Source organism: Eptesicus fuscus, chromosome 7 (genome assembly GCF_027574615.1).
Source record: "Eptesicus fuscus isolate TK198812 chromosome 7, DD_ASM_mEF_20220401, whole genome shotgun sequence".
NCBI lineage: Eukaryota > Metazoa > Chordata > Mammalia > Chiroptera > Vespertilionidae > Eptesicus > Eptesicus fuscus.
The window spans coordinates 81791648-81816151 of NC_072479.1; the positions used below are offsets into that span (position 1 = coordinate 81791648).

At 38.4% G+C, this 24504-nt stretch overlaps 1 protein-coding gene across 2 annotated transcripts in view; it reads left to right on the forward strand.

The window, feature by feature from the left end:
• RERG (RAS like estrogen regulated growth inhibitor) overlaps positions 1 to 4510 on the forward strand; it is a 109688-nt gene extending 105178 nt beyond the window's left edge. For both annotated transcript variants that reach the window (XM_028143983.2, XM_008140449.3), the window contains exons 4-5: positions 1038 to 1111; positions 2643 to 4510. In XM_028143983.2, coding sequence (XP_027999784.1) covers positions 1038 to 1111; positions 2643 to 3050 — 482 coding nt within the window. In that variant the 3' untranslated portion in view covers positions 3051 to 4510. The remainder of the gene's footprint in view (positions 1 to 1037; positions 1112 to 2642) is intronic.
• Positions 4511 to 24504: the final 19994 nt, after the last annotated feature.

The window sequence follows — 24504 nt, forward strand, 5'->3', positions numbered from 1 at the left end:
CATATCTTCTTGGATTTTTCATCTAGAGCAGCACTCTTGGTATTTATTTTAACCTCTGGTTTCCATTTCATGCGCTAAGGGGCACATTCAGAGCCACCCAAAACTCTTGCACTGCTAACTTCTCATGCTATAAAGCTTGGGGACCATCCTATCAGGGGTGGGGAACCTTTTTCTGCCAAGGACCATTTGGATATTTATAACATCATTTGTGGGCCATACGAAATTATCAACTTAAAAATTAGCCTGCTATATTTGGTCAAACATTTCATTAACTCACCTCTAATGCATTGGCAGGGCCAGAGCAAATGATTTTCAGGCCTTACACAGCCTTCATGCTGGATGTTTCCCACCCCTGCCTCGTGCTGAGCTGCCATTGTTTTTTTACCCTGAAGAGGCAACAAGAGCAAGAGAACTCTGTTTGTTCCATCTCCCCTCCATATTGCCTAGCCCTCCTCTACTTTTCTCACCAATTCCCCAAACATCAGGGCCCATTAGCCTTCTACTGCCACAAGGGTTTCTCATAGTTTTACATGATCATTTTTTACATGGATAACCATCACCTTCTTCTAATTCCTATTACATTTCTAGGGTTGAGGTCTAGAAAGAAATTAGCAGCTCCTGGTTATCTATCATCTTGTCCGGAACAGAAACAAACAGTGATTTCCAAAAACTGGATTTTTAGTATCAAGGGAGAATGCATTCTGTAGGAATAACTTTCTCATTTTAGGATGTGGAGGCCTCATTGTAGAAGGCAGACAGCATCAGGAAGCTGACCTCATAGGAGATTAAAATGAGGAAGGGGCAAAGAGACTCTCATGTGCTATATCCTGAAAGACTGTTACCTGTTACTTCCGAGAACTCTGCTGGTATAAAGATGGCACATTCTTGCACATTCTTTCCTTCCTGCTGTGCACATTCACTTACACCATAAAACAGACATACTCCTGTGACAAATTTGTAATTTTAAGAATCAAATCAAACCATGATCTTATTTACTTTTTTATCGTCTTTTTTTTTTTCCCCTCTCATTCCCTCAGAATCAACCTACCGACACCAAGCAACCATCGATGATGAAGTTGTCACCATGGAGATACTAGATACAGCTGGTCAGGTGAATAAGCAGTTCAGCTAAAATATTTTTTGGTTCAAATGAGATGTGCATATGAACAAAAGATACTTTCCTATAATTAACCAGTGATTCATAAAGACATTTTAACTTAATTATCTAACTATCTATATATCAATGTATTTGCAACAGTCTGTGTATGCATTCTTATGTAAATTACTCAGTACTTCAAGGAGTTTGGGAAACACCATAACATTCACATTGTCCACCCATGTTTTGAGGGGCGAATTACAAGATATTAATAGATTTTCGTGGTTAAAAGTGTTTTAAAATGCTCTGATAAAGTTAAACAGGAATCTTTCTTTATAGAAGTTCTCAGAGCATTTATTATGCTTATGTGTAAAGTAAATCATTAAGGACTTTAGTATATATTATATTCTAAATTTATCTGACCTCAGAATCTCTTCAGAATCTTTTATCTTAGGAATCTCTCCTTTAATATTCTTTCTAGACCTCACCACATCCTATTGAAAATATGAGCCATATTTTCATTAAACAATAACAATTTATTTAATATAAATTTGCTTTGAGGTCATTCAGTTCTGAGATTACCAACGGGTTCACAGATAGGTTTAGTTCCCAAAGATAGGAATGACCACTAGGAATGAGAATTAGGAAGCTGAAGGATTTCATGGTGCTTATCAGTGACCTATGACCCCAAGAAGACTAGTATTAAAGTATTTAATCCAAGAAATGTTCTTGCAAGTAACTATATACTTTTATTTCTCATCACCATCTGTTTCCTATACATGTTCTCACCTTCCACCCAGAACTGATTCTAGAAAGAGGCAGCAGGGAAGTACATGCCTGCAGAAGTCATTGAGCCCATGAAGGCAATGCATTTTCAAATCACACATGCTGCCTTCCTAGGAAGGAGTGATCACACCCTTTGAAAATCACTTCAAATGAGTTTCTATCATTATTGAACTACATAATTTTTTGGAGAGTTGAAATAGGAGAGAAAAAAAGCCAAAAGCCCCAGACTCTGAGTTTGACTCTTCTATACGATTATTCCGTTTTTCTGCCCTTGGTGGTTAATTGTCCATAATCTGAAGGATGAAGAGATAAAACAAATAAACAAAAAAAAAAATCAAAACTATTTCACTAAGCTGTGCCTCTCATTCTGATCTCTAAGGGGTAGGTAGGGTAAGGTCTACTTTGTTACCTGTTTGCTAATTCCTTAATTGTGATGAAAAGTCTCAGAGGCAGTATGCTTAACTAAGATGGCACTTTCTTTATAGTTCTTGTGATTAAAGGCTTAATGATGTAGCAAGAAAAATTAGAAGCAGAAAGTTAAGGTCTAAGCAGATAGAAAAGTTCTAGTTTCCTAAAATACCTTGCTATGTGTAAGTAATGCTTCTATTCCCAACCAATTTGAGAGGGTAAGCTTGTCAAGAACTTTTAATGACGCTGACTAGAAAGAATAGTAATTAAGGGATCACTGTTAACATCAGCAGCATCTCTACGCTGGGATTACTTCCAGGTCTCCTGACTGCTGTGTTTTTCTTGCCATCAGGAAGACACCATTCAGAGGGAAGGACACATGCGATGGGGGGAAGGCTTTGTGCTGGTCTATGACATCACTGACCGAGGAAGCTTTGAGGAAATGCTGCCCCTGAAGAACATTCTGGATGAGATCAAAAAGCCCAAGAATGTGACTCTCATCTTGGTTGGAAACAAAGCTGACTTGGACCACTCCAGGCAGGTCAGTACTGAAGAAGGAGAGAAGCTGGCCACAGAATTGGCATGTGCTTTCTATGAGTGTTCTGCCTGCACTGGAGAAGGGAACATCACGGAGATATTCTACGAGCTGTGTCGAGAGGTGCGTCGCCGGAGGATGGTGCAGGGCAAGACCAGGAGACGCAGCTCCACCACGCATGTCAAGCAAGCCATTAACAAGATGCTCACCAAAATCAGTAGCTAGGCAGCTCCGTTCTTGTGAAAGCCCTACAGAGGTGGGTCGGGTCATTGGAAACACTTTCTTGTCCTTTTCCCTTTTTTATCCCCCCAAATAAAAGAAAATACTCCAGCCCTTACTCTAACTCTGGGAACTAGCTGAGCTTCCCCTTGTTCCCAGCCTCCTGTATGTTGAGAAGTTATAGAGTGTTGTATGCAATTTCAGTGCTGACAATTACTCCCTTCCCTGCTTGAATAAGGTACACTTCCTTGCAATTTGAACATGTAATCACCAGAGATTCTGAAATGGCTGGGTTTGTGTTAAGCTATTTTTAGGCATCATCACTTTGCTTCAGTAGGCTGAAATCTTTTCAAAGGCATTTTTAAATTCCTTTTCTCGTCAAAGTCTACAAATGGTCACCTTAGAAGTTCAAGATAATAGGAAATACAGTAAAAACGCAGGAAGAGTAGCTGAAAGATTGGAGCATGGAATAGTGTCCTGGTTCCTATTTGAAGCAGGGATTTTGTGAATTATGTTATATTATCTTGTTTTTCTTGAACCCTTATTTTGTTCTTAAATTCAAACATGTTCTCACAAGGTTTTCCATTGTATAATAGAAAATTCCATTTCAATTGGTTCTCTCAATGATCCATTTATTGGTCATCACACCCTAATTCTTCTTCTGTAACTCCAACAAGAGTTCATTATAACAGAGGCAGTAGGACCCCTCCGCTCAGATCCTGCTATGCCCTTTCTCACCAAGCCCGGGGTGAAGTAAAGACACTAGGAATCTTTTCACCAAACCCTAGCTTTATTGAATGCTAACAGAGGGTTTAGAATTAGAGATGTCTGATTCATTTCTCTCTCTGCTTCTCACCTTAGCAGAAAGACAACAGTCCAAAAGCAGAAAAATTAAGAATGAACCCGAACTACCCTTGTGTTGGGGAGCCCAGCTCTGTGGCAGACACAGTGAGAAAAATTGGCCTCTGATTCATTACGTTGGTTACAGGACTTCTTCTAATTCAGGTTGGGACAAAAGTAGGTTTACAGCTGTTCATGTGGAAAATAATTAATAAATAATAATACAAGGATAATCTGTGTTTTGTGTACTCACAACTATAAACCTACTTTTGCCCCACCCTGTATTTTGGATAAATTAATTCACTTAGGAGAATTCAGAAAAGAATGGCTGATTAAAGTTCACTATATCCAAATAAATGTGTATAAAACAGGTTCTTATATTGTGAAAATGCAGTCTATAACTGATAAAACCTTATGATTCTTTTTTTCCTTATTTTGCCCCCATATATCAAGACTTGGGCACTTTATTTTAGAAGAAAATATGTATCTTTTACATATGTGTGTATTTATAAATGCATAGATATATGTATAAAAATGTGTAAGAATTGGAGGCTTTAATTCACCAAATGCATTTGGACAACTTGGTGTAACTATTTTGTGTGAATATAATAAAAAGCATAATTTTCATATTCTCTCACATTAGGACAGTCTTTCTTGTGATAACATGAAATGTTTGTAAATTTTAATAGACACTTGAGGGGACATTCAAATTGTAAAGTTGATGAATCAGTGAGTGTGATATAAAAAATAAGCTTCAGTTCACAATAATAGATATGATTTTTTTAATGCTCAGGTGCATATTTCATCAAATCCTCACAATAATCTTATGTAAGAGACGGTACTATGATTACAATTGCAGGGAAGAAGATATTGAACCACGAGTTTGCATATTTAGAGGGTAGAGGCAGGATTTAATCCAGAGAGGCAAAGTCAAACCCTGGAGCCCATGCTGACATTTGTAAAATATTAATAGACCAATATATGACTCCTGTTCCTGAGCTATAAAGTTGAAGACATGGAAAGAAGACAAATTGATAAAGACTAGCTTCAGTTGTGCTTTCATTCATGAAACAAATATTGATATATAAGTTGGACATGTAGCTTGACACAAGTTAGTTCATTTGATTGTATCTTGTATATATTGAAAAATATATACAAGTTATTCGGGGGAGGAGGTGTGTGAAAATATTCTAGGCAAAAGGAATAGCATGAAACTAAAATATGGAGATATGAAAGGTGATGGTAAGTGTAATTGAAAGCAGTTGTTGAGAGCTACATATATCATAGTTCAGGATAAAGGGGGAAGGATAACAAAGAGAAGGAATTAAAAGAAAAAATAAGGGATTTGGAAGTAAAAAAAAGGCAAAAATTCACATAACTGGAAGTTTACATGACTATATATTAATGGACCTAGTAGCTGACTTAGCTGTGATTAGTTCTCAGTAATATCCATTTAGACAGGGCAGGAAAAATGAAAGCAGAGTAAAATTGCTCTTTTTAATGTTGCCATCTTCTAGAATTACAGCCTATTTCATTCTCTCTTACCTCTACTTGGGGATGTAGCTCAGCCAGTTCCTATTAAGAGCAAGCTCCTAAGGAGACATAATGAAGTATACCGGTGCCATCTTAGGCCAAACACTAAGGAGGTGAAATTTATAGCCACCAACACCAGCAACTCCCCTCAACACATGCATACAAATCCAGACCTGTTAAAAAGGCATAGAACCGCTGGCTTAAATCCCAACTGGTAATTACACAAGAACATGAGATTGCACAAATATAAATTACTTATTCCTCTCATGCCGCAGGCTTTTCCACAAATGATGGTTATAAACAGTTGTGGTTTTTAAAATAGTATTTTAATGATGGAAACCTGTGTGTTCTTGAATAATAATGATGGGTTGTTATCACCACATTACCACTACCAATGTTTGCTGTTTGGAGTTGCTTTCCTTTTCTTTTAAGATTCAAAAGGCTTTATTCATAAATATTATGCCTCACAGCACTGAGGGAACAAGACCATAATTCAGCATCTTCCTTTTCAGTAAAGTGTAATACTTACAAGTTTGTAAATAAAAACAACATTTTGGATTCTAAGTATAAAACCAAACAAGCTTTCCTATTAAAACAGCCTATGCCCACCTTGAGAGTGCTGTAATAAAAAAGTAGCCAGTTCACTGGGTCAGATTTAATCAAGGTCAAGATGAATTCAGTTGTCCTGAGCTAATAACTTATTGGGAGATTCTGAGGGGGGAAATGGCATAAGTCTTTTTCCCCATAGGTTTAAAATGCTACATTTAGCAAACTCTGTATTCCCATATATAGGGCTCTATTTTTATATTAAACTACCTGCTTTTAAGTGCTTATTATAAAGTTACACTAAAAAGATAGCATGTTATTAGTGTAAGAGTAGACATTTAGATCCATGAAAAGAGAATAGAAAGACCAGAGGCAGAACCACATTTATATGATTGATTGATTTTTGACAAAAGCACCAAGAAAATTCAATGGGAAAAGAATATTATTTTCAACAAATAATGCTGGAACAACTTCATATCCATCTGCAAAATAAATAGCAACCCCTAATTTACATCATATACCAAAATTAATTCTAAATGGATCATCGACCTACACATGAGAGCCAAAACTATAAAACTTCCAAACTAGACAACAGGAGAAAATCTTTGTGACCTTGAATTAGGCAAGGATCTCTTAAAAAACAATAACCACAGCCCTACCCAGTTTGGCTCCCTGGATAGAGCATTGGCCTACGGACTGAATGGTCCCAGGTTCGATTCCAGTCAAGGGCATGTACCCTGGTTGCGGGTACATCCCCAGTGGGAGTTGTGCAGGAGGCAGCTGATTGATGTTTCTAACTCTCTATCCCTCACCCTTCCTCTCTGTAAAAAAATCAATAAAATATATATTTTTAAAAATAAGCACAAATAAAAGCAAAGTTAAAAATTTGTCATTTTAAAAGACCAAGAAAACACAACAGCAAGCCAGACTGGGAGAAAACCAGGTGGAATATACATATCTCACCAAGAATGTATATACAGAATGCATAAAGAACTCTTAGAACTCAACAAGATAAATAATGTGGTTAAAATATTGGGTTAAAAATTTTAGTAGATAATTCACCAGAAATGATATATAATTTACAAATAATTACATGAAAAGATGCTCATTAGATATTAGAGAAATGTAAGTTAAAACCACAATGTTTTACCAGAACACAACCAACATAATGGCTACAACTCAAAAAGACTGACAATAGAGGTCAGTGAGGCTGTCTACATTCTGGAACTCCATACATTGCCAGTGGGAATGCAAAATGGTACAGTCATTTTGTAAAACAGTCTGTGAGATAATTATAAAGTTAAACATATATTTAACATACACTCAGCAATCCTGTTCCTAAGTATGTCCCAAGACAAATAAATGAAAATCTACGTTCACATAAAGACCTGTCTACTAACATTTATAGTAGCTTTATTCATAATTGTAAAAAAAAAAAAATGGCAACAACTCAAGTCTCCATCAATAGGTGAATAAATAAACAAATTATGGTGTATTTTCACCATGAAATGCTGCTAAACAAGAAAAGGGCAAACTATTGGATAATTCTCAAAGCATTATGCTAATTAAAGTAAGCCAGACTCAAGATGCTGTATATGATAATCTTCCATCCACACAAAATTCTAGAAAAGGAAAACAATAGTAAAAGCAGATTAGTGGTCACCAGAGTCTGAAGATAACAAATGAGAATAGACCACGGAGTGGCTCAAGGGAACCTTCTAGGATAATGAAAATATCCTATATTATGATGGTTATAGTACTAATATGACTACATGCATTTTTTTTTAATGAATCTTTATTGTTCAGATTATAATTGTTTCTCCTTTTTCCCCACATATCTCCCCACCACCCAGTTCCTACCCCCCCTCTGCCCTTACCTCCCCCCCCACCGCTGTCCTTATCCATAGGTGTATGATTTTTGTCCAGTCTCTTCCCATACTCCCCACACAGACACCCCTTTCCCCCTGAGAATTATCAATCCACTCCCATTCTATGCCTGATTCTATTAAGTTCACCAGTTTATTCTGTTCCTCAGATTTTTAATTCACTTGACTTTTAGATTCACTTGTTGATAGATATGTATTTGTTGTTCATAATTTTTATCTTTCTTCTTCTTTTTCCTCTTTTTAAAGAATACCTTTCAGCATTTCAGATAATGCTGGTTTGGTGGTGATGAACTCCTTTAGCTTTTTCTTATCTGTGAAGCTCTTTATCTGCCCTTCAATTCTGAATGATAACTTTGCTGGGTAGAGTAGTCTTGGTTGTAGGTTCCTGCTATTCATCACTTTGAATATTTCTTGCCACTCCCGTCTGGCCTGCATGGTTTCTGTTGAGAAATTAGCTGATAATCGTATGGGAGCTCCCTTGTAGGTAACTAACTGTTTTTCTCTTGCTGCTTGTAAGATTCTCTCTTTGTCTTTTGCTCTTGGCATTTTAATTATGATGTGTCTTGGTGTGGTCCTCTTTGGATTCCTTTTGTTTGGGGTTCTGTGCGCTTCCTGGACTTGTAAGTCTATTTCTTTCATCAGGTGGGGGAAGTTTTCGTTCATTATTTCTTCAAATAGGTTTTCAGCATCTTGCTCTCTCTCTTCTTCTGGTACCCCCATAATTCTGATGTTGGTTCGCTTGAAGTTGTCCCAGAGGCTTCTTACACTATCTTCAACTTTCTGAATTCTCTTCTCTTCATGCTTCTCTGGAGGAGTGTCCTTGGCCTCTTTGTATTCCAAATCTTTGAGTTGATTCTTGCAATCCTCTAGTCTGCTTTTGGGTCTCTGTATAATATTTTTTATCTCAGTCAGTGTATGTTTAATTTCTAGTTGGTCCTCATTGAATTTATCGGCCTTTTCCATGAAATTCTTGAAAAACCTTATAACCGTGGTTTTGAACTCTATGTCCAGTCGCTTGTTCTCCTCCATTTCTTTGGTTTGTGATCTGTTTCCTTGCCTTCTCATATTATCTGCTTCCCTAAGTTGGTAGGGTAGTTTTGTGTACAAGGTGTCCTATTGGTTCAACGGGTCAGCCTCCCAGTTACTTGAGGTGGACACTCTTGGTGTACCCTTGTGTACTGTGTGTCCCCCAGCAGGAGCTACAGCAAGGGCTAGTTTTCTCCTCCTTTGCTTGGGCGGTTTTGGAGCAGTCTGACTGGAGCTGCAGTTAATTTGGTTGAGCTGCCCCAGAACAGGCCATTTATATGCAAAAGCCACTGAGTGGAGCCTGGGCAGGTTTGTAGAATGTGCGGGGCGGGGTTTCAGGGCTGGGCGGGGTCTCAGGGCGTCACTAGGCTGGGGTGTGGCCAACGGCGATGGCTGCCATCAGCCGTCTCTGCCTTTCCACGTTTCCAAGTCCCTACGCCCTGCGCTCCAGCGCAGTAAACAATGATTGCTGGGCGCACCTCTGCAAAAAAGTCACTCTCACTTTCCGACCCGATGGCCGAGAGTCCAGCTTCTCCCGTAGTGTCCCCAGAAACTGGATTTCAGAGTGATCGGGAGCTTGTCTCCCTGCGGGTTGAAGAAAAGCTGCGCACCCAGCCGCCCGCCGCCGGCCCGATTCGCGTGCCTCCGTACCTCAGCTTTTCAGCGATTGTGTTCCTTTCTCTTCTTAGTTGTAAATCTTCCACTCAGCCAGCTTTCCCGTGGTTCTGGGTGGTAGACGTTTTTGTCTTTTAGTTGTATTTTTGAAATTGTTGTGTGAGGCAGCAGATTAGTTGTTTAACTATGCCGCCATCTTGGTTCCTCCCTATATACATTTTTTAAAACTCATCCATTTGTAAAATTAAAATTGGTTTATTTATTGTATGTAAATTATACCTCAAAAAATGCTGATTAGAAAAATAAACATCTGTCATTTGGGAATTCAGCGGGAAGGGCAAGTGCAAGAAAGCCATCCTGAAATCTATTTAAAACAAATGTCCAACATCTCTGAATAGGGTTTTAATTTGCAACATTTCTATTTTTAATAAAATAAGAATATTTTAGTGCCACTTAAATTCTCCATGCTCCTATAACCATTTCAGGCTCCCTGGCTCAAGTACCTCCAGTCAATGCAGACCCATTGCAAGTGAAATTATTCTGTTCCCTTGTATCCAAACCATCTTATTTTTCCTTAAGAACTGTAAACAAGTGTTTGGGCTTTTTGAGTGTGTGTGTGTGTGTGTGTGTGTGTGTGTGTGTGTGTGTGTGTGAATGTACTCCTTACATGTTTTATGAGAGAAGAAAATTTGGTTCGTTCTATGAAAGAATATTTTTAAGAATAAAAACCTCACTATTCAGTAACCGAGTGAAGTAGTTGATGATGCCTTCTTGATGTTCCTTTATGATTCATAAGATTCTATAAACATTGTCATAAAAAATTTTACTTAATCATCCTCTTCATCTTCTCACTCCTTGGGGAAACAAAGGGCTTATTGCAAAAAGCAAGATAGTACATTGAAACAAATAAAGATATTGATTACTTCTATTTCCTGAGCTTCTGAGTCTATCTATATATTGGTAGTGTCCAACTATAATTTATGTTCCTAACGTTTCTTGTAAATTGGCTTTCGGGAGTGCTGAATGAAATTTCACTGGAAAACAAAGTTATAAATTATATTTAGATTCTCCAGCAGGTTTATAGAAACCTGTGTAACCCATAACATAGCACTTTTCTTCGTGAGGAATACATTAAACATAAAATTTAAAAAAACCCACAAATTTATTTTCAGCATCCTCTCACCTCTCCTTCTGTATCTCTCCACACATGCTGGTGCCCCCTCCCCTGGTTCCTTAAACCCTTGACTCTATAGCTTCTTTAGAGAGTGGGGGAAATTAGGAATTTTTAAAAGTACAATTTACAGGAGATGAGTTTCTATAAACTTCCCATAAATATACAACAGACAAAAGGGAGCTGGTGATTATCTAATCCTCCAGCATTTCCCAGAGTAACATTTTTGAGTCCATAGAGTGCTACTAGTTACCATCTATAATAATAAAAGCATAATATGCAAATCGACCGAACAGCCGTCTGGACGTCCTTCCAGATGAAGCCAGGACTGCAGCCACGGTATTGAGGCAGCTGCCACAGTTGCGAGGGATCAAGGCAGCCACCGGGGCTACAAAAGCCTACTCTTGCAGGAATTTCATGCATCGGGCCTCTAGTTTAAGAAATAAAAAGGATTCTGTTTCAAATGAATTTGGAAACAGTGGATTAATGCAAGAAAAGCACGTTTCATTACTGACTTCCTTGAGCTTCATATGCAATTAAGGTTGTGCATCAGTAAGAAGGGTTTAGTAGCACAGTGTTGCCTAAAAACTCACGGGCCCTGATGATGCACCTTGCAAGACCAGTGTTCAGTGAACTATATTTTGGAAAATAATGTGTTCATCTTATCTTTGAAGAATTTCTTCTACATCATCAGGGCTTGCCTTGAATAACACCAGTGATGGAGAGTTCTCCTCTTCAGGAGGGTTCCTTTGTAGGACATGCTATTTTTTTAAAATAGAGCTGCCCAATAAAGACATTTTGTGAGCCATAAGTGGAAGTTAAAATGTTCTATTTTAAATTTATTAGACTATTAATTGCCCAAATTTAAATTATTGAAATTAAAAAAGTTTACATTTATAGTAAAAACAAAATACATGGAGTTCATTTTAATATGTTTTATTTAGCCCAATATATCTAAGATATTATCATTGCAATATGTAGTCAATATAAAAATTATTAATTTATGAGATATTTCTTTTTTTTGCTAAGTCTTTGAAATTTAATGAGTACTTTCAATTTACAGTGCATCTCAATTCAGATCAAACATATTTCAAGAGTTCAATAGCCATATACGACTAATGACTTCTCTATTAAAAGGCAGCTTTAGAATCTTTTAACATCTGAATCTAAATCCTTCTTTATTTTGAACAAATCTAGTCACTAAAACATTGAAATTAGAATCCTGAATTTTAGATGTGAACGTGCTCGTAGAAATCACCTAATACAATCCTCTCAATTTGTAGCCAAGTAATGAAATAGCAATGGGATTGGAATACAGGCTGTTACATCTTCCTGGGCCCCGATATATTAGCCTGCTTTAAAATTAAAACATTAGAATTGAATTTATAAAAAGAATTGCTAGCTTTACCTTTAAAAACAATCATTATAGAATTCCCGTTAAAATTTGTCTACCTCCTATTTATCCGAAGAAACCCAAGACACTAATTCGAAAGAACATATAAACCCCTACGTTCATTACGGAATTATTTACAATTGCCAAGATATGAAAGCAACCCAAGTCCCCATAAGTAGACAAGTGAATAAAAAAGCTGTGGTACATATATACAATGGAATATTACTTAGCCATAAAAAAGGTATAAAATCTTGCCATTTGCAACAATATGGATAGACCTAGAGGGTACTATGCTAAATGAAATAAGTCAGTCAGAGAAAGACAAATACCATATGATTTCACTTATATGTGGGATCTAAAGAACAAAAGAAATGAACAAACAAAATTGAAACAGACTCACAGACAGAGAGGGAACTGATGGTTGCCAGAGGGGAGAGAAGTAACAGAACTGGGTTAAAGAGGTGAAGGGATTGAGAAGTACAAATTGGTGGTTACAAAATAACCATGGGATGTAAAGTAAAGCATAAGGAATATAGTCCATCATATTGTGATAATTATGTATGGTGCCAGATGGGCACTGGGAATATCGAGGGGAACACTATGCAAAGTATGTGATTGTCTAACCACTAAGCTGTACACCTGAAGCCAAAACAAAATAATATTGAAAGTAAACTATAATTGAAAAAAAATTTTAAATTGTCACCTCCAGAAAATTTAGTGTGTTATTTTTTTAATAAAAATTCATTTTGCAAACACATTTCCCAGACTGCACCTACTGCATAAAGTGATGCCACCTGCCCACTTCTAGTGCCAAGCTAAAGAGCAACACTTGTCTGTTGCTACATTTTCTCTGTATGAAGTACTTAAATCAGCAGTGTAATCATATAATAAACTCAGCTACCACAGCCAAATTAGTGATGTGCTAATCCTTCTCCATTCTCTCAGGAGAAGAGGCATCCAGCTTCCATTTATCTGCTCAGTTTTTGTCCCTAAGCCAGATAAATTACAATTTAAATTTTAAAATTCACTTTGCCAGTTTTTCTCACCAGCATATTCTATTGGACCTTGGTGGGGTGGAGGTGGGGGGGGGTGAGGGTGGGGATTAGAAATAGGCAAACAGATTTAATTATCTACACAACCTTTTCCAAGCTATTTTTCTATGGAAAATTGATACATTTCACATCCATATTGACTTATTATAAAAAAAATTACTCTAATTATTACTCTAATTCCTAGTAAATATTATGCACAAGTTAACTAGAACACCAAATGAATGCTTTTCTGGGAGTAAAGGAATACAATACAATCAAAGGATAGGTGAGCACAAAGCAGGCAAAGCACTCTCCATCCAAGCTTCTCGGGGACAATGACAGAAACAAACAAGCAAGAGACATGCAGCTGTAACCATGTTGCCTGATGCATGTTGCCTTCCCACTTGAAATTAACAGTGAGTCAACATCCTGTCTCCAGCAACCATCTTGGCTAGAAAAAAAATCCATTAAAGTCATCACTCAGAGAAGGGAGCAGAAATTATACTGGACAAATGTAGGATGCTGATAAATGATCTGATCATGACCATCAAACATCAAAAGCAATTAAAGCAGATTGAAACTCTTCTCACCAACTGTAAATACTGGGCACCAGCCCATAAACTATACTGCTGTTCCTGAATTCTGCTGAGCCTAAAGCTAGCTACACTCTGGACTACCACGCCCCAGATGTTACTTCCATATTGCAAATCATGTCCTTTCTAAAGAGTCAAGGGCAAATCATGGGGGGGGGGGGGCGGGGTCTGAACCCATAATAAATAGCCCTTTCTCTTGGGACATCTTGGTCAAAATCTCTCCACAGCTTTGGGGACTATAGGAATCCCCAGGCTATCCTAACACAGCTGAGCATTCTATTCCCTATGGAAATGTTTCTCAAAATATGGCCCATGGAACACTTAGTGGAGTCATCTGGGATACTTGTTTAAAATTTAAATCCTGGGCCCGCTCCAGACTTATGAAACCAGAATATATGGGAATAGAGCCCAGAAATCTGCATTTTAACAAGCTCCCTAAGTGATGATTGAATACACCAAAGCATGACAACCTCTTTTTTTGGGGTCAAAAATACAGAACAAGAAAATTATATCAGATATCTCAAGTATACATTTTCTGAATAATCTATGAATCTTTTGTAGGCAGGGAAGTATCTCTAAATTGTTAGTTTTCTGCTACCGTACAAATGGATCTGCCAGATCTTCACATGACTGTGCAGGAGCCTGGGTTCCCTGATGGTCTAAGAGTTTAATAAGAACTTTGATTGAAGCCCCTGGCTCATTCATATAGCTTCTGGAGAAGGGGAGAAACTGGGTTTCTAATGAAGTGTTTCACCTCCAACTTTATAATAATACTTGTTTAACTAAAATGGTATAAAGAACTCGGGCCAACATTGTGTACCTGAATGCCAGTGTCTCTGTAACCATCTTGTTGTTTTATATACAGACTAGAGGCCTGATGTATGAAATTTGTGCAAGAGTAGGCCTTCCTTCCCCCAGCTGCAGGCACTGGCTTCCCTCTGGCACCCAGGACAGGGGCTTCCCTCACAGCCCTGGCTTTGTCCAGAAGGTCATCCGGAAGGATGTCTGGAAGGACATCAGGTCTAATTAACATATTATGCTTTTATTATTATAGATAAGACACTATCTTGAAAAAGCCTTGGCATCAATTTACCAGGCTCCTTTAATGTACCACCTTTGCTTAATTTGAGCAGAAATGCATCTAAGATGTGGGGAAAGGAGTTAGATATGTTAATTTTTGATGCCTTAAGGCAGCATCCCAAATAGCCTGTGGATAAACTGCTAAACCTCTTCAGTGATGTAAGACCCAGGATAATTTGTGCTGTGGAGAGAAAAAAGAGCTTGTGAGGAGGTGTGGAGACTGAATCCTGTATAGAGAGAATGGTGATTTGGGCTATAGCCTAAAGTTCTCAAGGGAATGAGAGAAATTTGTTTAACCCGAGTACTGGGAAAGCCTTGGGGAAATGATTACAACACTATCTGAAGTTTTTTCCCATCTCAAGCATCTGATTATTCTTCATCATTGAAGGGATCATGGATCTAGGTAGGCATCAATGGCTCAAAATCCTAAAATCTAGAAAGTGTTGATCATTTGGAAGGCGGCTTAGACTTAATACTCCTCAGTATGCAATAAAGCAAAACAAATTTACAACCACTTTATTGGAAGTGTAGAGGAGAGATAAGCCTAAATATTTCCAGCAAGCAAAGAATAGTATATAGAAATTGATTGAAAGATATTTGCTACACTAAAGCTTACTTTTATTTTTTTCCCCTCAGGTGGAACTTTTATTATTTTAAACTGAGACAAAGACCTTTTTTCGAGGATGGCAGTAGCACAATCATTGTCACAAGCATGATGTCCATTTTTCTGGAAAGAATATGCCACAAATCATGTTACTCTTATTTTCAATAGCATTCTTCCAAAAATTAAGACATTTCCACTTGTGTCACACATTCAATGACGAGTAAATTCAGTTTTCTTTCTGCCTTTGGGTAAATAAATGGTGTCTCTCGGTGATGTGGTGTGAGGGCTGATTTTTAACATTGCCCTTCACTCCAACCACTATCAGCCCCTTCAGTTACCACTGAGCTCCTCAGTGGTTCTCTGTGGTTCCAAATCCATCGCAGCCAAGCTGTCAAGATCCTTTCCCTCTTCCTCTGTTAGAACTCCCTGGCCAGCCCTGTTCTTTTCCCTTTCTCCTGCATGGCATGGGCTCATCGGCTCCTCAGAGTCATAGAAGTCAGAAACTTGGCTGACTTTTTCCTGAACTGGAGGAGCTGATCCAGCTCAGCCAGCCGGTCATACTGACTTTTTAGATCCAGTCTGAAAACCAGGTTTCTCTTCTCATATCTCCAATTCACATCCTCCTCAAAGGGCTTTTACTCCCACCAGTCACAATTGTACTCTGGGAAGAGATTCTTCTCATTCAGGTCAGCCCATTTTCCTCTTCACCCTCCATGAAACTGTCATCCACGCCATCTTTTCTCTCGCAATGCCTGCTCTTCATACTGTTGCCTTGGAGCCTGGCTTCCTCCCTGTTCTCTTTAAAATCCTGCAGGTTCTCCTGCTGCTCCCACTTCCTTTGGGCCCCTTCATCACACTCACTAAAGCTTACTTTAAAAATCAATAACATTTTGTTTACTCAATGTTTACTTTGCTCGATGTTTGTGAACTTAATACTTATCAGTGTAGTTGACCATCTAGCCTTGTTTTTGTTACTCAAGGTCCCTGAACTTGTCCAGAGCAAGTTCTTCCATCCTGGGGATTCTCAGAAACTCTGGTTCAAGGAGGAGTAAGGTGCATTTTACTTTCTCCCTTCACTATATAGAGTCTTCCACATAAGTATTGCCTCTTCTTTAACAAACGCATTCCTGTATCACATATGAACTACATGACCTGTATTAGTCAGTATACCTTCATTCATAGCTGACAGAAACTATGCAATCTGGCTTAAGCATGAGTGGGAAGGTCGGGGATCAGGGCTTCAGGCACGGATGGATCCAGGGAATTAAAGTAGATGTTACATAGGATCTATGTGGGAAATCATCTCTACATCCACAGTCCTCTTTCTAGGTGCTTATTTTCCACCGTTATTTTTACAATTGGGGAAACAGCCTGCCTGTGACTATGTTGCTACCTGTGCTTGGAACACTATTTCTCTATGTGCCCCTTTACACCTTCAAGTGTTTACACTTAAAAGTCCAATTCTACAAAACTACTTTAAGGAAATTTAAGAAAAATGAAACAAAGGAAATATTAAAGATATTAATTGTATTGTTAAGTATCCCAAAAATAAAAAAATCAAGCAAATAAAAAAAATGAAAAAAAGGAAGCCACTTACATATCCAATTATAAGGGATTTGTTTAAAATTACAGGATAGGCAAACACATTGCAATATTATTGACAATTTTTTTAAAAGATGGGAAAGTGCATAGGGCCTTTTAAAAAAATTATAAATGTAATATAAATTATACAAATAAATCTCAACCATGAGATATATAAAATATGTAAGAACTGTGCATAAAAAGAAAAAAGACAAAATGCTAGCATTGCTGTCTTTTACTGGATTATGGAGGACTAGTTTAGGTCTGGCAAATAACCTGCACATGTGTAACTTTTAAGGTAAGAAAAATACACTATAACCAATATTAAAAATAAATACTACCTGGTCTTAAAGATTCAGCTTAAATATCACCTTTTCAATGAAATTTTTGCTGACTTCTTTTTATCCTTCCTTGTTTTCACAGATTACTTGGTTTATAATGATTACTTTATTTTATTCAAATCTTTTTTTTTTTTAATATATATTTTATTGATTTTTTACAGAGAGGAAGGGAGAGGGATAGAAAGTTAGAAACATCGATCAGCTGCCTCTTGCACACCTCCTACTGGGGATGTGCCCGCAACCAATGTACATGCCCTTGACCGGAATCGAACCTGGGACCCTTCAGTCCACAGGCCAACGCTCTATCCACTGAGCCAAACCGGTCAGGGCTCAAATCTTTTTTTTAATTTATCTTTATTGTTGAAAGTATTACAGATGTCCCCTTTCTTTGTCTATTTGTTTTTCCCATTGGCCCTCTCCACCCCTCCCAGGCTTTCACCACTCTATTGTCTTTATCCATGGGTTATGCATATGTGCATATAAATTCCCCTTTAATCTCTCCCCAGATCACTTGTTAACTTGCATTGTGGTGATTTATGTTTTTGTCAATCTCATGAACCAGATCATCCTTCATTTGATTGTAGGTGTCATGCCTTGTTTTGGTTTTGGTTTCAATAGCCCAGAAGACATGGTCTTCTAAAACCTTGATATCATTTGCAGTAATTATATTAAATATTGAAAGTGTGAGAATTGCAGTTCTCTTGATTTTTAGCTACTACAACTTCTACCTTCTATATTAGTTTCTGAGGATGCAGCTAGGGACTTTTAAAAAATCAAACCAGCAACTAATCCATAAATAAAAGAAATCTGACTTCAGCTACCTGGACAAATTCAATCTCTGAAGGAAAATTGCCATTGTTTCCAGAAAAGGGGGTGGGAGGGAACAATACATCAGAAATAGAATTATAGCCCAATGACAAAGCCAAAATTTTAAATTTGGAAGCATATAATCTGTGATCTTTGTCCAAGATAAAAATGTCATGTTTTATTTGACACATCTGCATCCACTCGGTTATAATCAAGCTTGGTTTTGATCCTCGATTCTAGTAGTAACTATGGAGCCAAAACCACCAGCTTCAAAATGTCCAGTTAGTAAAGCCAGTTATTTGTTTTCCATGGCACCCAAAATAACCCAGTTGTTAAGAATTTAAAAATCTGAGGTTAGCAAATTGACCTGTGGTCTTGTCTTGTCTGAAATATAACCTTAAATTCTAACTCTGAGTAGTTGAGGATGAATACAACGAACTCATATTGTAGGGTTCAACCTGTCAGAAATCTGAAATAAGTAGTTTGTCTTACATCTCTGTTTCCCTATTCAAATTATTCTTTCTTTCAGTGTCTTGTTCACTCTTTCTCTTTCTTTTCCTCACTCTCTCCCTGGCTTAATACCATTTGCTGTATAGCAAATGAATAGGTTCAGAACAAAAACCTAATTTCAAAATAATGATGCCTTACTTATATTTCTTAATATTTTAAAGTGAATACATGACTTATAATAATACTTTTTTAGACCCCCTTACTTGGCAAAAGGAACCGGGCAGATGGAATTAAGTAGAGGACCTTGAGGTGGGGAAGTTATCCTGGATTGTCCAGGTGGGTCCAATCTAATCACATAGGTCCTTAAAAGCAGAGACTCTTCCCTGGCAAGTCAGAGAAAGACATGTGACAACAACCAGAACAGATTAGAGAGATGCTGACTAGACCCACCAGTGCTGGCTTTGAGGATGGAGGGAAGGAACCATAAGCCAAGAAATGCATGCAGCCTCTAGCAGCTGGAAAGGACAAGACATATATCCTCCCTTAGAGCCTCCAGAAAGGAACACAGCCCACTGACACCCCGATTTTAACCAAATGAGAGCCATGTCAGACTTCTGACCTCCAGAACCAATAAATTAGTGTTGTTTTACATCACTACCTTTCTGGTAATTTGTTTGAGCAGCCATAGAAAATGAAAACAGGTATGCAGTTAATGAGTGGCAGAGGGAGGACTAGAATCCTATTTTTACTAATAGTTACTAATATTTTTACTAATATTTGCAATTTGTCTATCATATGTTAGTCAATTCACATATTATTATGGTGAGTCTATAAGAATAACCTATGAGGTAGATATTATCCCTAGTTTTCAGATTTAAAAAAGTAAGACTTGAGACCGTTAAATTATTTGCCTAAATTCATGTAACTACCAGTCAAAAGAACTGCCTTTGCTATTGACAAATCCTATATGTTCCCAGCATCCCATACTGCTTCCTGGCTCTGGGCTCTTGACTTCTAATAGAGCCTGCCTTTAAGACTGAGCCTGTTACATGGATGGACCTAGAGGGTACTATGCTAAGTGAAATAAGTCAGGCAGAGAAAGACAAACACAATATGACCTCACTTATATGTGAAATCTAAAGAACAAAATAAATGAACAACAACAAAACAAAACAAAAAAACCCACATGAAACAGACTCATAGATACAGAGAACAGGCTGATAGTTGCCATATGAGAGGGTGGTTGGGGGAGGGGGTGCTGGATGAAAAAGGTGAAGGGCTTGAGGAGTACAAATTGGCAGTTACAGAATTGTCACAGGGATGTAAAGTACAGCACAGGGAATACAGTCAATAATATTGTAATATCTATGTATGGTGTCAGGTGAGTACTAGACTTATTAGGGGGAATCACTTCCTAAGTTATATAAATGTCTAATCACTATGCTGTACACCTGAAGCTAATACAATATTGAATGTCAACTATAATTGGGGAAAAATAAAATTAAAATTAAAAAATAATCACTCACCATAAAAAAAAAGACTCATCCTGTTATTAGCACAATTATGAACTACATGAAGTTTTTTCAAAACATTCCAGGTGTGCAGCGCTTTAAGCAGCCCAGAGATCCTCTGAAATAGGACCTCTAACCCATGCATGCTGTTAGGAGCTAAATTGTGTTCCCCCCAAATTCACGTGTTGAAATATTAACCCCAATACCTCAGAATGTGACTCTATTTGGAGGTAAGACCTTTAAAGAAGGAATTAAGGTAAACTGAGCTTGGTGATGGTGGGGAGGTCCCAAATCCAATATGACTGGCGTCCTTATAAGAAGAGCGGATTGGGAGACAGACAACACAGACAGAAGGATGACCCTGTGAGAATACAACAAGAAGGCTGCCATCTGCAAGCCAAGGAGAAAAACCACAGGGGAAATCAAGCCTGAAAACACCTCGATCTCAGACTTCTAGACTCCAGAACTGTGCAAAGATAAACATATTATTGAAGTCCCAGCCCTAAAAAAAAAATAAAAACTAATATGCATGCCCTATACCAAACTCATCATCTTCCAGAGATAGATTTAATTGGTCTGGACAGGTTTTGTGTACCAGGTTCATGTTTGTTTGTCTTAATGTAGATGAATTCTGTTTCCAGAGAATACAGAACTGGTTCTTTATAGATTAATAGGATTTTAACAGATGGGGAAGAATCATCTCCAATAATTCAGGTGTATTCACAAAATGTTCATTTGAGTGTTATGTAAGATAACGTTAGTATATCGGATAGCTGGAAACCAGCTTTATCTAGTTTCCATGTAAATATTTCTACTGGGAATGGGTCTATATTTCCCCTGGGCAGTGGCCGTTGCCATCCACAGCTTGACTGGTGTCACCTAGCTATGGCAGGTACTTATGTAGAGAAAAGTATGTTAGCTTGTGTTGAGGGCCCAGTCTGAGTTCGGACCCTGCTCTCATCTGTGTGAGCTTTAGTCTACCTAATTTTCCTGGCATTCCATTTCTTTCATTGTTACATCCTCACCTTTTCTTAGGAGTTCAGACCAAAAAAAAAAAAAAGCCTTTCATAAGAGACTTCTATATTATGGCTATTCTAAACACAGTAAATACAACCTCAAAATTTCCTATGTTGAATTTCACAACGAGAAAAGTTGCTTCCTTCAATGAGAAAATGAAAATTTTCTACTTCCCCTTCTTGCCTAAAATTCTATAAATATAAATCCCTTTCTCAGTGAGTATATCCTGAAATCTTCAAGAAAACATTATTTTAGTAGCTTTTTATGACAATTGCACATATGAAAAGTGGTACTTGCTCCTCTGGCCTGGGTAAATGGAAAAAGAAAATTACTGCTTTTAGGAAGAGCGGGTAAGGAAACTAGAGGCTGCCATTCTCATGATGCCAAGTTCTCTGCCCGGTCAAGTTTACCTACTTTCATCCTGCCTGGCACATGGAGGGCAAAGATTCCAATAGTTCCTTGCTCTTCAATGTTTAACTATCTTCCTGCTGGGAAAAGGGGCTTTAAACATTCCCAAAATGTACTTATTCATTCTCTAATTAAATATTTAACCTTCAGAAAGACAATTATAAAATTGGTAGCTATTTGGATTTTTCAAAATGATGTTATTTAATGTCAGTCACATCAATCACAATTTCTTCTAATGTTCTCAGAGCACCAGTGACCTCAATCTCTTTTTCCCTCTCTGTTCCTGTGCCCAGAATTTCCAGAAAGCATCTTCATTCCATGCAGAGCGAAATGACCCCTGCATTTGAATTACAGACTCATAAGTTAAAAGGAGGTGTTTTTTTATTGGCCATTTGTTTAATGACGCTGCCAACTTGGCTACAGTTTGTTCGGGCACTTGGCATGAGTACCCCCAAAGGGCTGACATTTGGCCCATCAGCACTGAGCACAGGGTACATCCTCTGAAGGCCCAGATAGCGGGCACATTCTAGTTGCCACCTCTTAAAGTCTTTAACATTTTATGTCATCCACTCTGTACCATAATCAGACATCCTATTTATTGTGAATTTGCATTTGTATAATTGTCTTGTGTTTCTTTACTGGACTTTAAATTATTTCTTTATATACTCCAGGGCTTTCAACAGTACTAAGAATAAAGTTGTTGCTCAATATTTTATTTACCTGAGACATGAAAATGCTGGTCAGAATATAATTATTATGAAAAACTTAGGATGTTTATTGATACTATAATGTAATATCTAGGACTTAAATAGATAATGAACATAATTAGATAACAACAAACATTAATACATAATAAACAGCAGAGGGAAGACCCCTTTCACTGTGAAACTTTCAAAAGACTGTTTTATCTGTAAACATCACCCATTACAATTCCTTCATTTTTCTTGAATAATTCAACACAACAGGCAGCTCTATTAATAATTTAAAATGTAGTAAGTATGATGTCAAGTCACTTTTTTCCAGATATATAAACAATGGATTATAAATTTCCAATTATCACTGATTGGACTGGTGTCACCTAGATGCCACATCTCACTTTTCATGGCCATTATACCTTCAACTAGAGGCCCGGTGCATGAAAATTCATGCACTGGCGGGGGAGGGGGGCTCTCAGCCCGGCCTGCCCCCTCTCACAGTCCAGGAGCCCTCAGGGGATGTCTTACTGACAGCTTAGGCCCAGTCCCCATGGCCGATGAGGAAGAGGCACCCCCCCCATTACCCCCTTGCTGCTGCCTCTGGCCTCCCTCTGCAGGAGGTGACCTGGTGATCAAGGGAAGGCGATGTCCCCATCATGCTTCTGCTGCTGCCACTGCCAGCCACGTGGCTGCCTGAGCCTTGGCCCGGCCCTCATTGCCTGAGCCTCAGGCCCTAGGCAGCAGCAGCCATCATCTGTGACTTGCCTGAGCCTCGAGCCTGCCCTGGGCAGCAACAGCCACCATCAGCAGCTTGCCTGAGACTTGGGCCAGCCCTGGGCAGTGGCAGCTGCCATCTGTGGCTTGCCTGAGCTTCAGGCCAGCCCTGGGCAATGGCAGCCGCCATTGGCGGCTTGTCTGAGCCTTGTGCCAGCCCTGGGCAGTGGCAGTTGCCATCCACAGCTTGCCTGAGCCTCAGGCAGCAGCTGCAGCTTTGTCTGGAAGGACGCAGCATCAAGTCTCCACCAACGCACGCGCGCCTTGCCGAGTACACAGCCCCACCCATCCACGCGCACCTGCCACGCATGCAGCCTCCTGCTGATCGGTCGTTATGGTGTGATGGTGTGACTACCATTAGCATATTAGCTCTTTATTATATAGGATGTGTCTATGGGGACCCTCTTTGAATCAGAGGCTCATTGTGTACTAAAGTAAATACCTGTTGCTGTCCCAGACATTTTAGAAATTGTAAGCATACAAGAAATCAGAAAATGTTTACAACTTCTTTAATATATATACAAAAAGTTTTTTTTTAATATGGTGGGCACTTGCTAATAAATAAAGTGACCATGTATACCATCCACATAAACACTTCAGAGCAAAAGACAGAGTTATCAATGTTTGTCAAGAAAGTTAGCATAAACCAATATGGTACCTGTGTTCTTCCTACTCATAATACACTTTTGTCATAGAATCAAGGAAAGGGAGTTTGTGTTTAAAAGTCTATCATTGCTCTAAGAGTACCATGATCATGATTTTTATTAAAATTTTGAAGTCTGTTGCTGTCTGCATAATTTTCCCCTGCCTTCCAGAATCCAAATGTCATTCCAATGCATAGAACTTACAGGGATGCTGAGCAGAAAATTCAAAATTAGAGCTGTCCGACACCAGTTGTGACTCCCTAATGCTGCACCAGTTCCTTCGGCAACGCATGCGGCAGTTCACAGACACTGGGCACCAAACTCGGAGCTCATCCCCTTTCAAAGCTCTACCCTACACTAAACAATAAAGAAATAGAATCAATTTTGTCTAGACAGCGTCAATGAATGTCAAAACATGAACAAACATTAAGACTAATGAGAAAATAAACTTGAAATGCTCACAATTAACTAAATTGCATGCATATCACCATACGGAGAAGCTCAAAATTAATGTTTAGGCTTTGCTTCTGCCTTCAAATTATGTGACTGTTGTAAATTCACAAACCAACCTCTGCATAGACACAGCCCTCAAAAGGCATTCTGATTCTAGAGAATTTGAATCTTTTTTGAGAAAGAAATACAATTTAAATAATATTTTTTATCTCATATGGCTGAATTTAAAACACAAATCTTGTCTTACCACAGGAAAGAAAAAAAATGAGTTTGAAATGCTTCTGCTTCGAGACCTTAGGGAAGGGAAAAGCTATTTCCTTCATTTTGGAAGACTATTCCAACCGAACTAATGAGCCCTGAGAGCTAAGGTGCTCCTTGGGTACAGACAGAGAGGGTAACTGCTCCATTATCCTATGCAGCCTGTGCGAGTTGATGGAGAGACTAGACCCCAGTCTAAATCA